Source organism: Octodon degus, unplaced genomic scaffold, assembly GCF_000260255.1.
Source record: "Octodon degus isolate 3935 unplaced genomic scaffold, OctDeg1.0 scaffold00027, whole genome shotgun sequence".
Taxonomy (NCBI): domain Eukaryota; kingdom Metazoa; phylum Chordata; class Mammalia; order Rodentia; family Octodontidae; genus Octodon; species Octodon degus.
Window position 1 is genome coordinate 2698590 of NW_004524603.1, and position 15755 is coordinate 2714344.

The 15755-nt window shown below is 54.6% G+C and overlaps 1 protein-coding gene across 3 annotated transcripts in view; it reads right to left on the bottom strand.

Moving 5' to 3' along the window:
• The window catches only part of Dpp6 (dipeptidyl peptidase like 6), an 840304-nt gene that overhangs the window by 16161 nt on the left and 808388 nt on the right, over positions 1-15755 (bottom strand). For all 3 annotated transcript variants that reach the window (XM_023712908.1, XM_004628971.2, XM_023712909.1), the window contains exon 17: positions 8473-8520. In XM_023712908.1, coding sequence (XP_023568676.1) covers positions 8473-8520 — 48 coding nt within the window. The remainder of the gene's footprint in view (positions 1-8472; positions 8521-15755) is intronic.

Sequence of the window (15755 nt, forward strand, 5' to 3'; positions counted from 1 at the left end):
CAGCTGGACCTACAGCTGGACCCCAGGGCCTGCAGCTGGACCTACAGCTGGACCCCAGGGCCTGCAGCTGGACCTACAGCTGGACCCCAGGGCCTACAGCTGGCTGCTGGTAGGAGGGGGGGTTTGGTTGGAAACGGTGCTCGCTGAAGTGGGTCCCGGAGGGCTCTGTGTTCCTCCTCCCTGCCCTCTCTGCTCTCTTCTTCCATGCCAGGAACAGCTCTTCTCTACCATGCTCCTCTGCCTTGGACCTGGATGACCATGAGCTGAACCCTCAACAAACCAGAGCCAAAATAAGCCCCTCCTCCTTTACCTTGCTAGTGTCAGATATATTTTTGCCATTGACAAAGTGACTAAAATATCCATCATCCTTTGCAAGAGCTATCGATGGTGAGTGGTTTAAGCCTGAGGTGTCTAACCCCCAGATATGGTTCCATAGCCTGTTAAGAACTGAGTCACACTCCACGGGAGAGCAGTGGGCAAGTGGAGCTCCTGCTGTATTTGCACTACCCCCTGAGGGTGCCTCCTGTCAGATCAGCAGCCACATGACACTCTCACAAGAGCTCGAACCCTACACTGCATGTGTGGGAGGTCTGGCTTGCTGCTCCTATGAGAATCTGATACTTGGTGATCTGAGGTAGGGCTGAGGTGGTGATGCTAGCACTGGGGAGGGTCATTAGTGTGGCTCACAAACAGCCTAAACATTGACACAACTAAACATGACCTTTCCCCCATCTGTGGAAAAAGTGCTCCATGAAACTGCTCCCTGCTCCCTGCTCCCTGGAGACCGCTGCTTTAAACACTGCAAAGTTATTACGAAGGTCCAACTCATGATGCTCCCTTGAGCATACACTTCCCAAGACTGCTGGGGTATAAGTGAAAGTGCTTGAGTGGCTACATCTGCGAGTGACACTTAATGATGTCACCTCTGCTCCAGGGTCCTCAGGAATGCTCACGGAGTGGTGGTGGGAGACTTCCCAGTCTTGTGATGAGTTAACAAGCGATGAAAAGTGATTTGCTGGTAGCTAGCCACATGGGAAGCTCACCTTCAAGAAAAGATGAGGGGAGAAGCCCCCTTGAGTGTTGAGGTCATAGGCGTGTGCCACCACACCTGGCTTTATCTGTGTTTAATTCACATTTCTAGGATGGCAGATGAGGAGGGACTTCATGACAACAAGAACAGCATATTGCCAAGCTCTTCACTGGCTCTGGGCCATGGCATTTGCTGCTGCTTGCAGTTGGAAGCTTCTTGGCTGGCTCCCCTTCCACCAGGTCAAGTGCCACCTCCTCAAAGAGGAGCCCCAGCCACCCCATCTCAGGTTGAGCCCTCTGTGGAGCTCAACAAGTGGAAGAGTACTGGGTGCTCGCTGGCTCCCCACTCCCCTCATCCCCAAGGCATTGGCATGAACTTCTTTCCTATCACTTGGCTCTATCTCTTTGTGGAAATCCAATTCATACCCTGGAAGCTAAGCATCTGTAGGTGGCAGCAGGGCTGGGTTTGGTTCCCAGCCACATATTTCTCCCTATGCTCCGCATGGGCATGACCTTTAGATCTGGCCCCAAGAAGGTCTTGAAAAACCTAAACAGGACTGAGAGGTTCTACAGGTGTCCCAGAAGCCCAGGGCTTTTGGTGTCCCCAGAATTCAGACGGCTTGCGAGGGAGCAGCAGGGGAAACTGAGGCTTGGCCATCGTACCCTGCTCCGCCAGGATGCAAGCCCACGTGAACTAAAGTAAATAGTTATGGAGTTGGCTGAGAAGTTCCTGGTGCTTGGAAGTGTGACGGGCACAATCTGACAGCCACGGCTGCGGGGCCAGCTTGCCCGCACACCCACCACTGCATGCACCTCTGAAGCTTTGCCTTGCTGGAAGCTGCTATGGCCCTTGGGAACCTGGGGCCTCTAGCACTCTGTCTGCCCAGTGATCACCCAGGCAGGAAGAGGCAGGAGGCTGGGGTGGCAGGTGTGTGCCGGACTGGATGTGCGAAAACCATGAGGCTCAGTGAAGAAGCTGAGCATTCTGTCGCCGCCCGGCTGCTTCTGCTGCGGAGGCCTGGCAGGGCTTGGGCCGGGGGCAGAGCTGGACCTGGACCAGGAAACCTCACAGGGAAGGGGGACAGACCCCTCCCACTTCACTGCGATTACACAGCCCCCTAAGAGATTCATGACCACCAAACAGCACTCCAGAAAGTTTTCAAGGCTATCCTAGAAAGAGACAGTGAAGCTGTTATGGTTTGCATCTAGTTGTCCCCCCAAACCTCATGCGGCTATAGAGCAGGCTTCTACAGTTTGTGATTAATTCATGACCCAACGCTGGGATTGTGGGTGTGAGTGCTGCACCCGCCCTGGGCGGAGGCCTGAGTGCAATGTCCGGGAGGCGGGGGGAGAGGGGCTCGCTCCCTGCTGCTAGTGCTCTTCCCTTTTCCTCTTGCTGGTTTTGCATTTTCTACCACCATGCACTGCTGCCCTCAGTCATGTGCACTCTGCCTGGTAGCCGCTGATTATGGACTGGAACTTCCACAAGCTGCGCTAAGTAAACCTCTCCTACCTTAGTGTTGGGTGTCCAGCATTTTGTCCCAGCAGTGAGAGAAAAGTAACAGAGACAGAAAGCAACATGCCAAGAAGTCTAACAGAGTGACACACCAGGCAGGGCAAGCAGTGAGCCAAAGTCCAACAAAGAAGAACCAGTAACAGGAAAAAGCACACGGTGGCAGGAACTCACCACCATCGTTCAGTAATAACTCTCCGTGGGAATGGTCTCAACTCCCCTGTCAAAAGACACACGTTGGCAGACTGAATCAAAAAATGAAACCCAACGGTATGCTGCACACAAGAAACACATTTGCGCCCAGAAGAAACAGACTAAAAAATCAAAGGATGCGGAGCAATATTCATGCAGTACCAGCTCCCAAGCAAGCAGGAGTAGCTTCCTGTTTCCAAGTCTTCTCTCCTTATGGATGCCTTTGAGTGACATGTTCCTGGCACTCCCCGCAACACCAAGAACAGGCCCAGAAGGAGCTGTTTCAGATTCAGTGTGCGAGGCTGTTTGCTGCCTGCTGAGCTGGGACTGCCACCACACTGCCTGTCACCAACAATGGGCCCTGGGCGTCCTGACTTCCTGTGGGGGCGCACGGTGCTCTAATCGTTCCTAGGCGGCACAGACTGCGTCTGAATAGCTTGCTCTGTCTATTGAAATCCCACCGTTCACTGAAGAGCACCAAAGCAACAGACTATTAAATTTAGTTAAATATTAGATTTCTCATTTAATGATTGCCCACACAACTGGTTTTATCAGCAGAGAGCTGGCTGTCTCACTGGGGAGTTGAGTTAAGCCATTTTATTTGTTCCCATAATTGCATTCAAAGAGGGCAGGAGCTCAGCAGAGAAATAAGAAGAGATTGGCATATTCCCTGAAGGGCTCTTCTTTTGACTTCAGGGCAGTGGGGACCCCCAGTCTGGAGCATACAAATGGCCACTCCTTAATTAAATGTGAGCCCCTCTAATATTTGGTGGAATTAGCTATTATCAGATCTGGACACAGTGAGCCCACAGAGACCGGCGCCTGCTCAGGAGGGCGGCCGCTTCCAGGCGGCGAGGCCTTTAGGCTGCTCCAAGACCTGCTTCCATGGCCTTGGGCTCGGGGGATTGGTGGCACTGCTGCCTGCCAAAGTCGGGAAAACAGCCAGATCCCGACGACAAGTAAAGGCAACGGTTCCAAAAACTGCTGCTTCCCGGTGGCTCCTTCACACCCTGCTCTCCCTTGCCCACTCCTCACCTTGGGAGCTGTCCCCACCTGGCCACCCAGCCTAGTGCCTGAAGGGGACTTTCCAGACTTCTGTCTCTACACACTGGATGTTCTGTTGTGACATTGTTGGAGGTACAATATGTACTGGCTTTTTTTTCTTCCTGGTACTGAGGATTAAACCCAGGGCCTTTGCACTTATCTATATCTGTAGCTTTTTAATTTTCTAAAAAAGTTTTTGAGGGCTAGGATATAGCTCAGTGGCATAAGCACCTGCCTGGCAAGTACAAGGTCCTGAGTTCAATCCCTGGTCTGAGGGGGTGGGAAGCTTTTAAGTTCTCGGCATGGTCTTGCTGAGCCGCCCAGGTTGAGCTCTAACTCACCACCCTCCTGCCTCCGCCTCCCGGAAGGCAGACACTGCAGCCACAGGCCACCACAGCCAGCTGTGCCCCTGCCTGGATGTGAACAGGCGATGCAGTACTTATGTCCTCAGGGCCACAGCGAACGGGAACGTCTAGAGGATTCTTGTACCCGCAGGATGGGGGGACAGGCAGGCGGCTGGTGAGTGAAGCGTGACACCAGCACCCTTTAAACAGAGCACAGAAGGACCCAGCTACGTGCCATGGTAGCTGACACCCAGGACTGTAGGGTGGCTGAATTTTAGAATGAACATGTTTTGCCTGATACTGTAAATACACCCCATGTAGTTCTTTAAATTAAGAAGGACAAATATGAGGTGACAATTTGAAACTGTGCGAAGCCCGAGGTAGCTACTGACTCAGTTTACTTCTATGAGGAGTGTGTCTTGGTGTGCGCCTGACACCAGTGTCGATCTACAGCAAGACTTGCTTTCTTTGTTCACAAAGCCACCCCTCCAAATGTCATGCGCACTTGCCCAGTACCTCTTCACATGGGTTTTAAATAGGCACCAGGGCCACCCTTGACAAGACAGGCATGAAGTTGGCACTTGGTTCTGCCTTTGGGAGATGCCAAGTGGGCGGTGCCCATGGAATTCACGGGACAGCTTGGAGGCAGCCAGCTCCAGGAGCTGGATTTGCTTCTTCATAGCACCAGCATTCTGGGAGGCTGAAGCAGGAGGATTATATATTCTTCCTCAACCTGGGAGGCCTAGTGACTTAGTGAGACCCTGTCTCAAATTTAAAAAAAAAAGGGCTGGGGGTACAGCTCAGTCTGTAGGCCCAGAATTCAATCCCCCATATCAGAAAAAGCAAAACGACTAATGGGGCAGAGGCAGAGAAACCTACATTCCCTGGGATCAAGGGTTGTGGTAAATGTCAGCCTGGAGCCAGAGCACCCAAAGGCGTTTGAGGGATGCTCCGGGGTCTTCGCTGTAGATGCCACCTTGTGTCACCCCACCAACATGCGCCCTTTCTCCCTGTGAACACCAGCAGTGGCCCGCTGTGTTTCGCCGGCTGTATACCCACACTTAGGCTGTCTAAAGGCCAGGGCGTCAAATGAGCCTCTTTGGGTCTCTGCCATAATTGCATTCTAAGGAAGCGCTTCTAAATAATTCAGAGTCGCAGCTGTGAACACCTGCAGGCTCTGTTTGTAGAAAAGATTTTCGTGAAGGGGCAACGTCAGCTATTCCCTGGGTGGCTTGGGGCCAAGGGGGTGGGGAGTAGGCGGGGCAGAGAGTTCTGCAAGCCTAATTCAGGCCTCCGTGAGGGCTGCCAGCCAAGCGCCTTGTCGCTGTCGAAGCGCCCAGCTCCTGGCTTCCGTGCTGCCCGACACGCAGGCCCTGGTGGCATCTGCCCCCACTGTGGCCGCGCTACCCGGCCAGGTGGTTTCCGTGGCTCTGTGGTGCTCATCGTGGGAGGGCTCCACCATCACCATTCCTGGGCACAGAGGCCTGAGGGCTTCTTTCAAATATAAAGTTCCCTTCTGTGGGCCGGGATGATGTTTGAACGGGGGGGGGGTGTAGAGGGGGGCTTCAGCTGCTGCACCGGTGGGGGTGTCGTGGACCTTCCTCCTCCAGAGCCTTGGTGCCTGAAAGCAAATCTGAGCCTGGGCGGGGCAGGCCCCCTACTGTTAGTTCTCTTCTGGCTAAAGCAGCAACTTAGGCAGCGTGGCTTCCGCGCTGGCCACGTGAGCCTCTGGGGCAGCTGGCATCCTCTGGGTCTGTGCCACCCGCAGGAGACCTGACCACAAGGACAGCTACATAAGCGGGCCACAACGGAAGCAAGGGCCAAGAGCCCTGCATGGCACACATGACGCGGGTGCAGCCCACTTGTTGCTCACGAGCGCCTCACACCCATGAAGCGCAGCAGCGACGCCTGTGTTGCTTCGCCGTTACATCTGGAACATTCTGGTCTTTTCTCCTGTCCCACTTGCTGGATGGAGAAGAGCACACCGGCGTGTGATACCACCCACACCCCGAGTACACAACACTTTCTCTGTCTAACCCCATGTGGTCTGCTCTGTGTCCGCAGAAGGCTGAAGTGACCGCCCAGCTCTAGACTGTAAGTTGCTGCTTTTTTAAAAATGTAGGGGTTTCACGATGCAGAGTGATCCTCCTCTTTTCAGCCTCCCCAGTGCTGGAATTACAGGTGTGTGCCACCAAGCCTGGACTCAGTAGCCAGCTCAGCGAGCCTAGGGGCAGGGCTGGCACAGCAGGTGGTGCCAGGGACTGGACCACGGTCCCTGCACTTGCCTAAGCAGGTGCTTAGTCGGCTGAGCTATTTTGCCGGCTCTGTAAAATGCTTCTTAAGTACACAGTGGTCCAGGCCTGGAATGCCATCACTCTGGAAAGTTGAGGCAGAAAGATCACAAGTTCAAGCCCGGCCTGGGCAACTGAGCAGCTTTAGCGAGACCATTTCTCAAAATAAAAACACAAAGGTCTGGGGATGTAGCTTGGTGTGAAGACCCTGGGTGCAGTCCCAGTGCTGCAGAGGGGGGAAAGGATGCTGCAGGTTGGGAGGCCTCTGTGGACAGCAGGCAACAGCAGAGGATCTCTGGTCTGCTAGTGCTCCCTGGATTGACAAGCTCAAGAGCCAGCCAGTTCAACAGGTGGCCTGAAGAGGTGGTCAAGCATCTCAAGGTTGGGAGCATTCAAATACTACAGGTGCTGGTGGCGGTTGGTACATTTTTAGGGTGCACTTCCAAACACTGCACCATGCCCCACACATATAACCTGGTTTCCAGGCACAGAATAAGTAAGATATTTTCTCACTCCTATCTAAGATGTGGGTCTGTTTCACTGTGGCCTGCTCCTGTGCTTTGGGAGCTCAAAGGACCTGCCCTAGTACTGCAGAATGCTTCCACAGTGGGGGGTGGCTGCAGCCAGCTGGAAGTCCAAAGCCTTTGCTAAAAACACGGGAGTATTGGTCATTGTTCCCAGTGCTGGCTAGGATACCTGACGCCAACTCCTTAGAAGAAGGAGAGGTTTGATGTGGCCCAGTGCAGGGGTTCAGTCCACGGCTAGCGGGGTCCATGGCAGCAGCGTCATGGTGGAAGGGCACGAAGGCAAAAGCTGTCCATGTCACGGCAGCTTGACGGTAGACAGGGGAGTGAGGGCTGGGAGGGAGGCAGACCCATCAGGCCATGCTCCAGGGGCCCGGTTTTCACCAGGCGCCACCTCCTCGCAGCAGTGGAACAGCTGTGCAGTGGGCCAGCCACCACGAGTGCAGCACCCCCGGCATCCAGGCGCCTTCCTAAGCCTCCCAGTGGCCAAGGTCAGGGGTGTTCCAGACCTAAACCACAACCACAACAGGCGCTGTGGTGGTCTGTGAAGCAGATACGATAACAGCGGTGCTCTTGAAGGAGCAGACGAAAGCGTTCATACGAGCAGCTTTTATGAGAGGCTCACGCTGTATGTTCAAATGTCTGGAGATAGTTCTGTGGCTTTTTTCTTGACCATAGCCTTAAAAACCAGCGCTTACGTGGGAGCTAGTGAGGGACTTGTAGGCGGTTGCAAAAGTGGCTCAAGTATTCAACGTGAACAGCACAGCTTTTCTTAAGGAGAAACGACAGACCCTGGGAGTGGCAGCTCCTGGCAGGTCCCTCTACCGGCCCACCCTGGTGCACCCCTCAGAGCCCACTCCATCCACCTCACCGGGATCTCTGGGCGGCTGCAGCAGCGTTGGCAAGCACCCCGCTAAATCACCTTGGCGAGACCTCCCACTGTGACGTGGATTGCCGTTGACGCCCGATCGGTTCTTCCCCCCCTCGAAGTCCTCGCTCTGCCCTCAGGCTGGCAAGCTCCCCCAACACCGCCACGCCGCTTAGCACGAGTCTCTCTGCTCTGCTCTGGGCTGTGAGTTTCCGGCCACGTTTTGCTGCGTTAGAGTGGAGCGTGCTCTCTCCCCATCACGATGGCCTTTGCCACACCATGATGGTCCTGGACAAAGGCTTCTAGCATCCCAGCATGGGGCCCCGGGCTGTGCAGCCTGCCTGTGCAGAGCCCCACGCCATGCACGTGGCCCGGGGCCCACAGAGGCAGAGGAGCCTTGCAGTGCACATGGACCTTGGGCTCCAGGACAAAATGGAGTCCAGAGGCCCACCCTGCACAGGCTTCTGAGCGCCCCCAGCCTTTGGCCCGCTCAGCGTGGGAGGCCGAGGAGGGCTGTGGGGCCACCCCCACTGGCTGTGGGGCCACCCGTTCCGTCAGCCCCTGCCACCACTATTGGCCCATTCTCACGCCCTGGCTGGGAAAGCATGGTTATCTGCCAGAGGCTGGCTGCTGAGTCCCAGGAAGCTCAGAGGGCGCGAACACTTACTTTTCTTATCCGTGGTGTTGTGCACCGTCACTGTGGGCACCCCAGGGCCTGGATTGGGTGGAAAGAGAGAGACAAGAGTGAGCATGGGTTCAGCTGAGGACAAACAAAAAAAAGACGTTTTTCTGAGGACCCGGCTTTGTGGGTGAGGGGTCAGAGGGAGGATGGGCCCACACGGTGGCCAAGGCGCTGCGCTCTGTCTCTGCGCTTGGGGCAGTCACTGACAGCCCTCGAGTGTCCGCGGAACATGCTTCCACCAAGGTGCTGCACAAGCAAGCTGCATGTAGGAGGAGCCAGGCTCTGAGTTCCAATCTGTTGTCCCTGCCCTGGTCCCCCCGTGTTGCTGGGTGGTGGCAGCAAGTGGTGCTCCCAGTCATGCTTGAAGGGGCTGACCAACTGCACAGAGCCGCGGGGGAGCCAGGCTGGGGGAGCGAGAGGGAGCAGGTACACTTCATGCTTGAGGTCTTTTCAAACTCTGACCAGTGTATGGGGACCTGGCGCACCAGACGCCGAGGGGCATCTAGGTGACACTGTCAGAGCACTCAACGATCCGCACGCCGCAGCCCTCGCTGGGAGCCCTGTACCGGGCCTGCTTCCTCATTACCCATTTTCATCATGCAGGCCCAAATCCTCAGGTCCTGGTAAATCACCCACCCCAGCCTCGGTCTTAACAAGACGCCTGTCCGCTGACCCTCCAGACAGGAAGCAGCTCTATCATCTGGTCTCTTAGAATTCTTCACCCAGGATTACAAAGGTAACAAACAGGATGGCACTGAAAGCCTTGTATCTCAGGTGTCCCCCGCACCGCAGGCCCAGGTGTCAGGGTCTCAGGGGAAAGCGCGAAGGTCCGACCCGGCACGGTGGCCCTGGCAGTGCTGTGACGCTGGACCTCAGAATCCAGATGCTGCTCGCTGGGGCCTCTGGGTGCTCAGGTCTGAGCGTAGAGGTCACGCCAAGATCTCAGGACACGCAGCACTTGGGCAGGACAGAGGTGACGTTTCGTGTCCCTGGTAGCATTTCCTGCACCCTTCCAGGGCCACGTGACAGTGGCCGAGTGGAGAGCCAGGCATCTGCGGCGGAGTCGCCTGGCTCAGAGACCTCTCTGCAGAGGTAGCAGTGTGCCTACCCTTGCTGGAGCCCAGAGAGGGTGCCGAGAGTGCTCCATGCTGAGGGGGCGGTGGCCTGGCATGGCCAGGGACATCCAGAGGTGGAGGCTCTGCTGGGAGCCACCGACCGTGGTGCAGCAGCAGCACACATCACACAGGTGCCTGGTCGCTCAGGGACCCCAGCCACCGCCCCGGGCATGGCCAGGCGCAGGAGGCCCAGGCCCTTCCCTTGGTGAGGCCTCTCCCACCATTCAGAGAGGAGGGCTGGTAAACCCCAGGATGCTGTCACAGCAGATCTAGGGTCACCAAGGCAGATTTACACTAGGGCAGGTCCTCTGCAGCACTTAGATCATGGCATCAGAAAGCAGCCCTGTGTTCCTGCAGTTCAAGTCGGAGCAGCCATCCTGTATTTTTGCTGCCCGCTGTGTGGAGGGGCAGCGATCCAAGCGTACACACGTACACACACACACACACACACACACACACACACACACACGTACATACCCTGAGAGATGGCGCTTACTGTAAGAGAGCTCAGCACTGGCTGCAGGGCTGAATTACTGAGGTGAGCTGTTTCCCACCCTGAGATCAGGTGCCCCCGGGGACATTATGGAGAAGGAGACCAGTTATAAAAATCCTGCGTGCACGCAGGGTGCACATTTGCTGATGAATAATGTAAACAATTATTATTTATTTAGTTCCTAGTCCGTAAAAGGTCCACTGCTAGATGTTTCTAATCTGATCTTCACAGCAGTGCTGCAAAGCAGACACATCTAACCAGATTTTACAGAAGAGAGGATGGGCGTCAGGAGCTCTCAGCCTCGCCTTGTGCACACCTGGGGGAGTCGCTGCGCCCCAGTGTTGCCTTCCCACTCCTAACCTGTGAGTTCCAAGCCTGAAGTCATGCAGTACTAAGGAAAGGGATGACACACAGCCAGCTCTACTTATGCCATCTCCCTCCCTCCGCGAAGGGACCCGCATGCCCCTAAAGGGTCCTGGAATGTTGAGCTGCAGGTAGGGGGGCTTATTTACGTATAGACACGTATCTCACCTGTACAGAGAATAGTAATGGAAAGGCAGTTGCGGGTGTACCTGCAAGTTTTACCTCATCTCGACGCTAAGCTATTCTTAGCCTGGGTGATATTTTTAAAAGTGAAACACAGCAGATAGGGTCCAGCCCACCAGCGCGTTTTCCTCTGATCACCATAAAGCTACGAGAAGAAAGCCCAGGGGCAAAGTTCCAAGACGGTGTTTTGGGCAATATATATTGATATGAACCAGAAAGCACAGGCGTCTAAAGAAAAAAGTAACTTCAGAGCTGCTGCTCAGTCCAGGAAACAATCCGCAGAGTGAAGCGAGCACACGCAGAGCCGGAGAGGAGGTCACAAACCGAGCTCTGCGGAGGGCTCAGCACCCAACGTTAAAGGCACGCACTGTGAGAAAACAAATGAGCCCATTCCATGACCAGCGAAGGGTGTGTGGGCGCACTGTGTTGAAAGCAGACCCGCGAACGCCCCACAGATGCGTGAAGAGGTGCTCGCCCTCAGGGATTACAGACACGCACATCAAGGCCACACTTGGCTACCATCGTGCGCCAGTTAGAGCAGATGCTAACAGAAAAGGTGAAGAACGAAGAGTACTGGGGGAGCTGTGTAGGAAGGGAACCCTGTGCGCCGCCGGGAGGAGCGTCCCCTGGGTGGCCATTACGGGAACCAGCAGAAAGGATTCTCAGAGCGCCAGAATAGAATCACGCAACGCACCAACCTCAGGCCTGGATGCACATCCAAAGGAGGGAAAATCCTGAGGGTTTTTCCCCAGGACGGGGAGGAGACTGTCCTCCTGGGTCCCTGCAGCTGTGCTTGCATTTGCCGAGATATGGACGCATTGTTGGGTGGACAGATAAAGAAGACGGGGTGTGTGCGTGCGGGAATACCATTCGGCCTCGAGAAGCAGGAAGTCCTGTCCTTCAGACAGCAGGAGCCGACCTGCAGGACACTAAGTGAAAGAAGCCAGGCACAGGAATAAAAGTATGGCATGACCCACCCGCAGAAGGCAACACCGAACGTCACGGAGAGTGGACCAGCGGCCCCCAGAGCTCCGGGGCTGGAGGCGAATGCTGGGAGGCGTTGGCTGGGGGACACACACTCATCCGGACAGCAGGCATAAGTTAAGAGATCTGTTGTGCAGCGTGGCGACCAGCTAATGTGTTGCTGACAACTGCTAAGAAGGAGATCATGACACCCACAGTATAGTGCATGTCAGTGTACCTCAGCTGACAACTGCAGGAGGGAGCCCGGATTTGTGGCAGAATGCACAGGACAGCAGTTTTGGGAAAGAATTCACTTCCAGCCATGCAGGGTGATGGTCCTGAGGCTGTGGGACCTGCCGGGGCCCTCCTGAGGATTCGCCTCCTGGGAGTGCACAGAGCAGCTAACAGGGACACGTGAGAGACCACCCCTCTCTGCACCACAAGGAGAGCTGGCGAGCTGGGGGGGTGTTCACACAGCGGGGTTTTTATAGCCTATGGAAAGAACCGCTGGGTGCATACCCAGGGGCACGGACACAATGCCACACACAGGGCTGGGACAGCTCCAGGCTGCAGAGTCGTGACGGGTGTGATGCATGCTCACATGAACACACAGCCGGTGCAACTTCCCTATACAAGCGGTGCACAGCAGGGTGTCTCATGGCTGCACTGCAGTTTCCCTAGTCTGCTCCCTACGGAGGGATCCACTGGGCTCTTGTGTTTGTTCATTTTTACCACCGTCGGTGTCGCCGAGCCCTCTTGTGCGCAGTCTGCACAGGGCGAGGCTGCAGCTGTTGGCCCGCCTGTGGGCAGTACCGCATGCCAGCTGACGAGACCTTGCAGTCGGCCTTCTCTTCGGTGCTTGTGGTGTGGACACAGTGGCTCACTGACAGGAGCGAGGCCCTTCCTGCTGGGCATGGAGGTCATGCCTGCCCTCCCCTGCTCCTGTGGCCACCTCCTCTTTGTCTGTCCAGACTATAGGCTGGGAGATCTGCCTTCACATGGTGCCTACTGAGTGGTGACAAAGGGACAGGAGCAAGGGAATCTGCAGAAATGCAGTGGCTGGGAACACGTGCTGAGCACGGGGTGGCTCTTGTCCATGTGGGGGCCCTTGGTGACCACCTGTCACCTGGCTGAGACCTGGCTGGCTCCCACTGAGCGGGGTGCAGTCCACATCCCCCAAAGTGGTCACAGGAGCATGGTCTTGTGGCAGCATGGGCAGGGTAGATGAGGTCAGAGATAGTGCAACAGCTGACCACAGCTGGTGGAAACATTGTGCATTTCGGCAAATGCCACCAAGCTAATGAAGATCTGAGGTTATCATTTTTAAAATCCTTTTTCTTTTCTAGTGGGGAAATATTCTCAAGCAGTTCAGAGGCTGCAGATTTGGCTCAGCGGCAGGATGATTGAAAGCCCTGGGTTTAGTCCTTAGCACCAAAAACAAAAGAGAAACCTCTTATAAAATACAATTCAAGGGGCTGGGAGATGGCTCAGTATAATAAGGGCTTCCCTGGCAAGCGCAATGGCCTGAGTTCAATCCCCGGTTCCATCAAAACCACCCCCCAAAACAAAAACCAATTCAACCCCCAAAATACAGTAAAATCAAAACAGACCAAAAACAAATAAACCCCCATCCCTCCAAAAAAAACTATGAAAGAAAAAACAAACAAAGCAAAAGTGTCTTTAAATTGTTGTGCAAAGTTGGACATGTTTTCGGGTTTAGCAGGCATTTGTGCTTCTTGTGTCTGTCCGCAAGCTACCTTCCCTTTCTGCTCACACGCAGACTGTCCCGGGATTTACACTGTTCAGGAAATTAGCCCCTCAGCACAGTGCCACAGAGGTTCCTCCGTGCTCCTCACGAGTGCTGGCAGCACCAGGGATGGCATTTATGATGGGTGTGGGCGTGGTGGGCTGACTGCTAGTGGGCGACTCGTGACACCGGCTGAAGTGCATCAGCGTGGTGCTGGGCGTGGCAGGTTGTCACCAACAACACAAAAGGAGAAATGTGGGGAGATGGTGCTGCGCCTTCTCCTGGAGAAGCTTGTTGCGCTGCTTTTCCTGATACGAACCCGCCTGTTCTCATCACTGGAGGAGCCCAAGACCTCACTGTTGCTGAGAACGGCCGTGGTGCTTGTGGGGCGCTCGGGTCCTCACCGTGGGCGCCACTTCCTGGCTCCAGGGCAGCCCCCTCCGCCTGCTGGCTCAGACCCCTCACGCCGCTGGCACACACGTTCTAGCCTCCACCCCTGGCCTCTGAGATTTCCCAGTGCAGATTCTTGCCACAGACTTGCGTGGGACACGGTTGTGGGTGCCACGCCACCAGCTGGACTCCAGCAGGACGCTTCTGTGGGGTCCACAGCCTCGGCTGGGTTCTCTGGCTCTCCAGTGCGTGCACAGATCTCTTGCGCTATTTTGCTTTTTAACTCTTTAGGGGAATATTACCAAATAATCATATAAACTATATGTCCTGTATTAAATTATTTCTCTTGTAAACCTTGCCTGCAACATGCAGAATTGTCATTTTAAAATCGTAATTCTTTCTGCCCCACCCGCCCAGACAGAAGGATGGACCCGCACTGAAATCTGTGGACCCGGGGTCTGTGCCTCCCTCCCTCCACCTACCCCGCGCCTGGGAGCGCCTGGGTATTGAATGCAAAATGTTTGCCTAACAGATTAATGGTTAATGGATGAGTGACCTTCTGAGCCCAGGCAGGGCTGTGACACCAAGGTGGCAACTTTAAATGAGACTAAAGAAAGGTCTCTTGAGACGGTTCTTCATGTTCTGTTTTCAATAATTCAACTCATGTCTTCTCCGCTGACACTTAGGATGCCCCCTGACACCCTCACTAGGTGCCAAGGACAGCTACTCCACCTTCGGAATCTAAGTGGCCTTTATAGTTCGTGTGTATTTGTCCCCCCAAAGTCTCATGCAGTCATGGGGCGGACTTCTAGAGTTTGTGATTAACTCATGATCCAGGGCTGGGATTATGGGTGTGAGGCTGGGATTATGGGTGTGAGCTGGGATTATGGGTGTGAGCACTGCACCTGAGCTGGGCTGGACAGCCTGAAAGCAACATAAGGGAGACAGACTCACTCTCTAGAGCCATTGCTGCTGCTACTCCTCCCTTTGCTCTCTGCTATTTGCCGCCACCAAGAAAGGTCGCTCTCTGCCATGTGCCACCCTGCCTTGGAGCCAGGTGAGTATAGACTGAAACCTCCACTAACTGTGAGCTAAACAAACCTTTCCTTCCTTCATTTCGAGTGTCAGGTATTTGTTCCAGCAATGAGAGAAGAGTAACTAAGACAGTGGCATTCCTTCGCCTGAGAACCGCACTGCAGGGAGCCGTCCTCACTGTTACTTTCACGCTGCACACCTCTTTAGGCGGCCCAGACGCACTGTTGGGGAAGCTGCGCTCCAGGGGCTACTGCGCGAAGCTACGGGCAGCCCCGTGACTCTGCCTCTGGTGATTATCCCCCCAACCTAGCTGACTCCTGCCCTGAGGTGGGATGGGCTCCTTGTGGCGGCTGTGGCCTCACTGATCTGGGACTTCTGTGGCCTTCTGCAGTGGGCAGGCACTGCAAACTGGCAGGCAACTTTAGAAAACACCTGATATGAAAAAACAAACAGAAGAGTTTTGAATTGGAATCGATTACCTGGAATACGCGATACCTTGACAGCCCTGAGTTTACCTGAGATTTCTCTAGGAAACACAGTGAACACATCAGTAGAGTGCCCAACTTTTGGGGAGCCTGTAATAAGCAAAGGGAGCGCTGCAAGCCTGTTCCAAGCAATTGATGCTCCTGCTAAGGAGGCTTTTTCTCATTAAGGTTTTAAATTGGTCGTTGAGTTTTTCTTCTTCTACATCATTTTATACACAAATAGCCAAAAACTAACTTATCTTCTTTTTGGTACCAGAAATCGAACTTAGGGCCTTGCACTTGCAAGGCAGATACTTATGCTGCTAAGCTACATCCCCTGCCCTAATAGATCAATTTTGAAAAATAGAAAGCTTTGTCATTTCGCCACACTTTCCAATCAATGCTCACTCTTGTCTGTACACAGAATACTGTGGTGCAATCTGGAGAACCTTCCTGCTGCTTCAAGGGTGGTTAGAGCCCTGCAAGGCTGTGCTTCAAGGGTGGTTAGAGCCCTG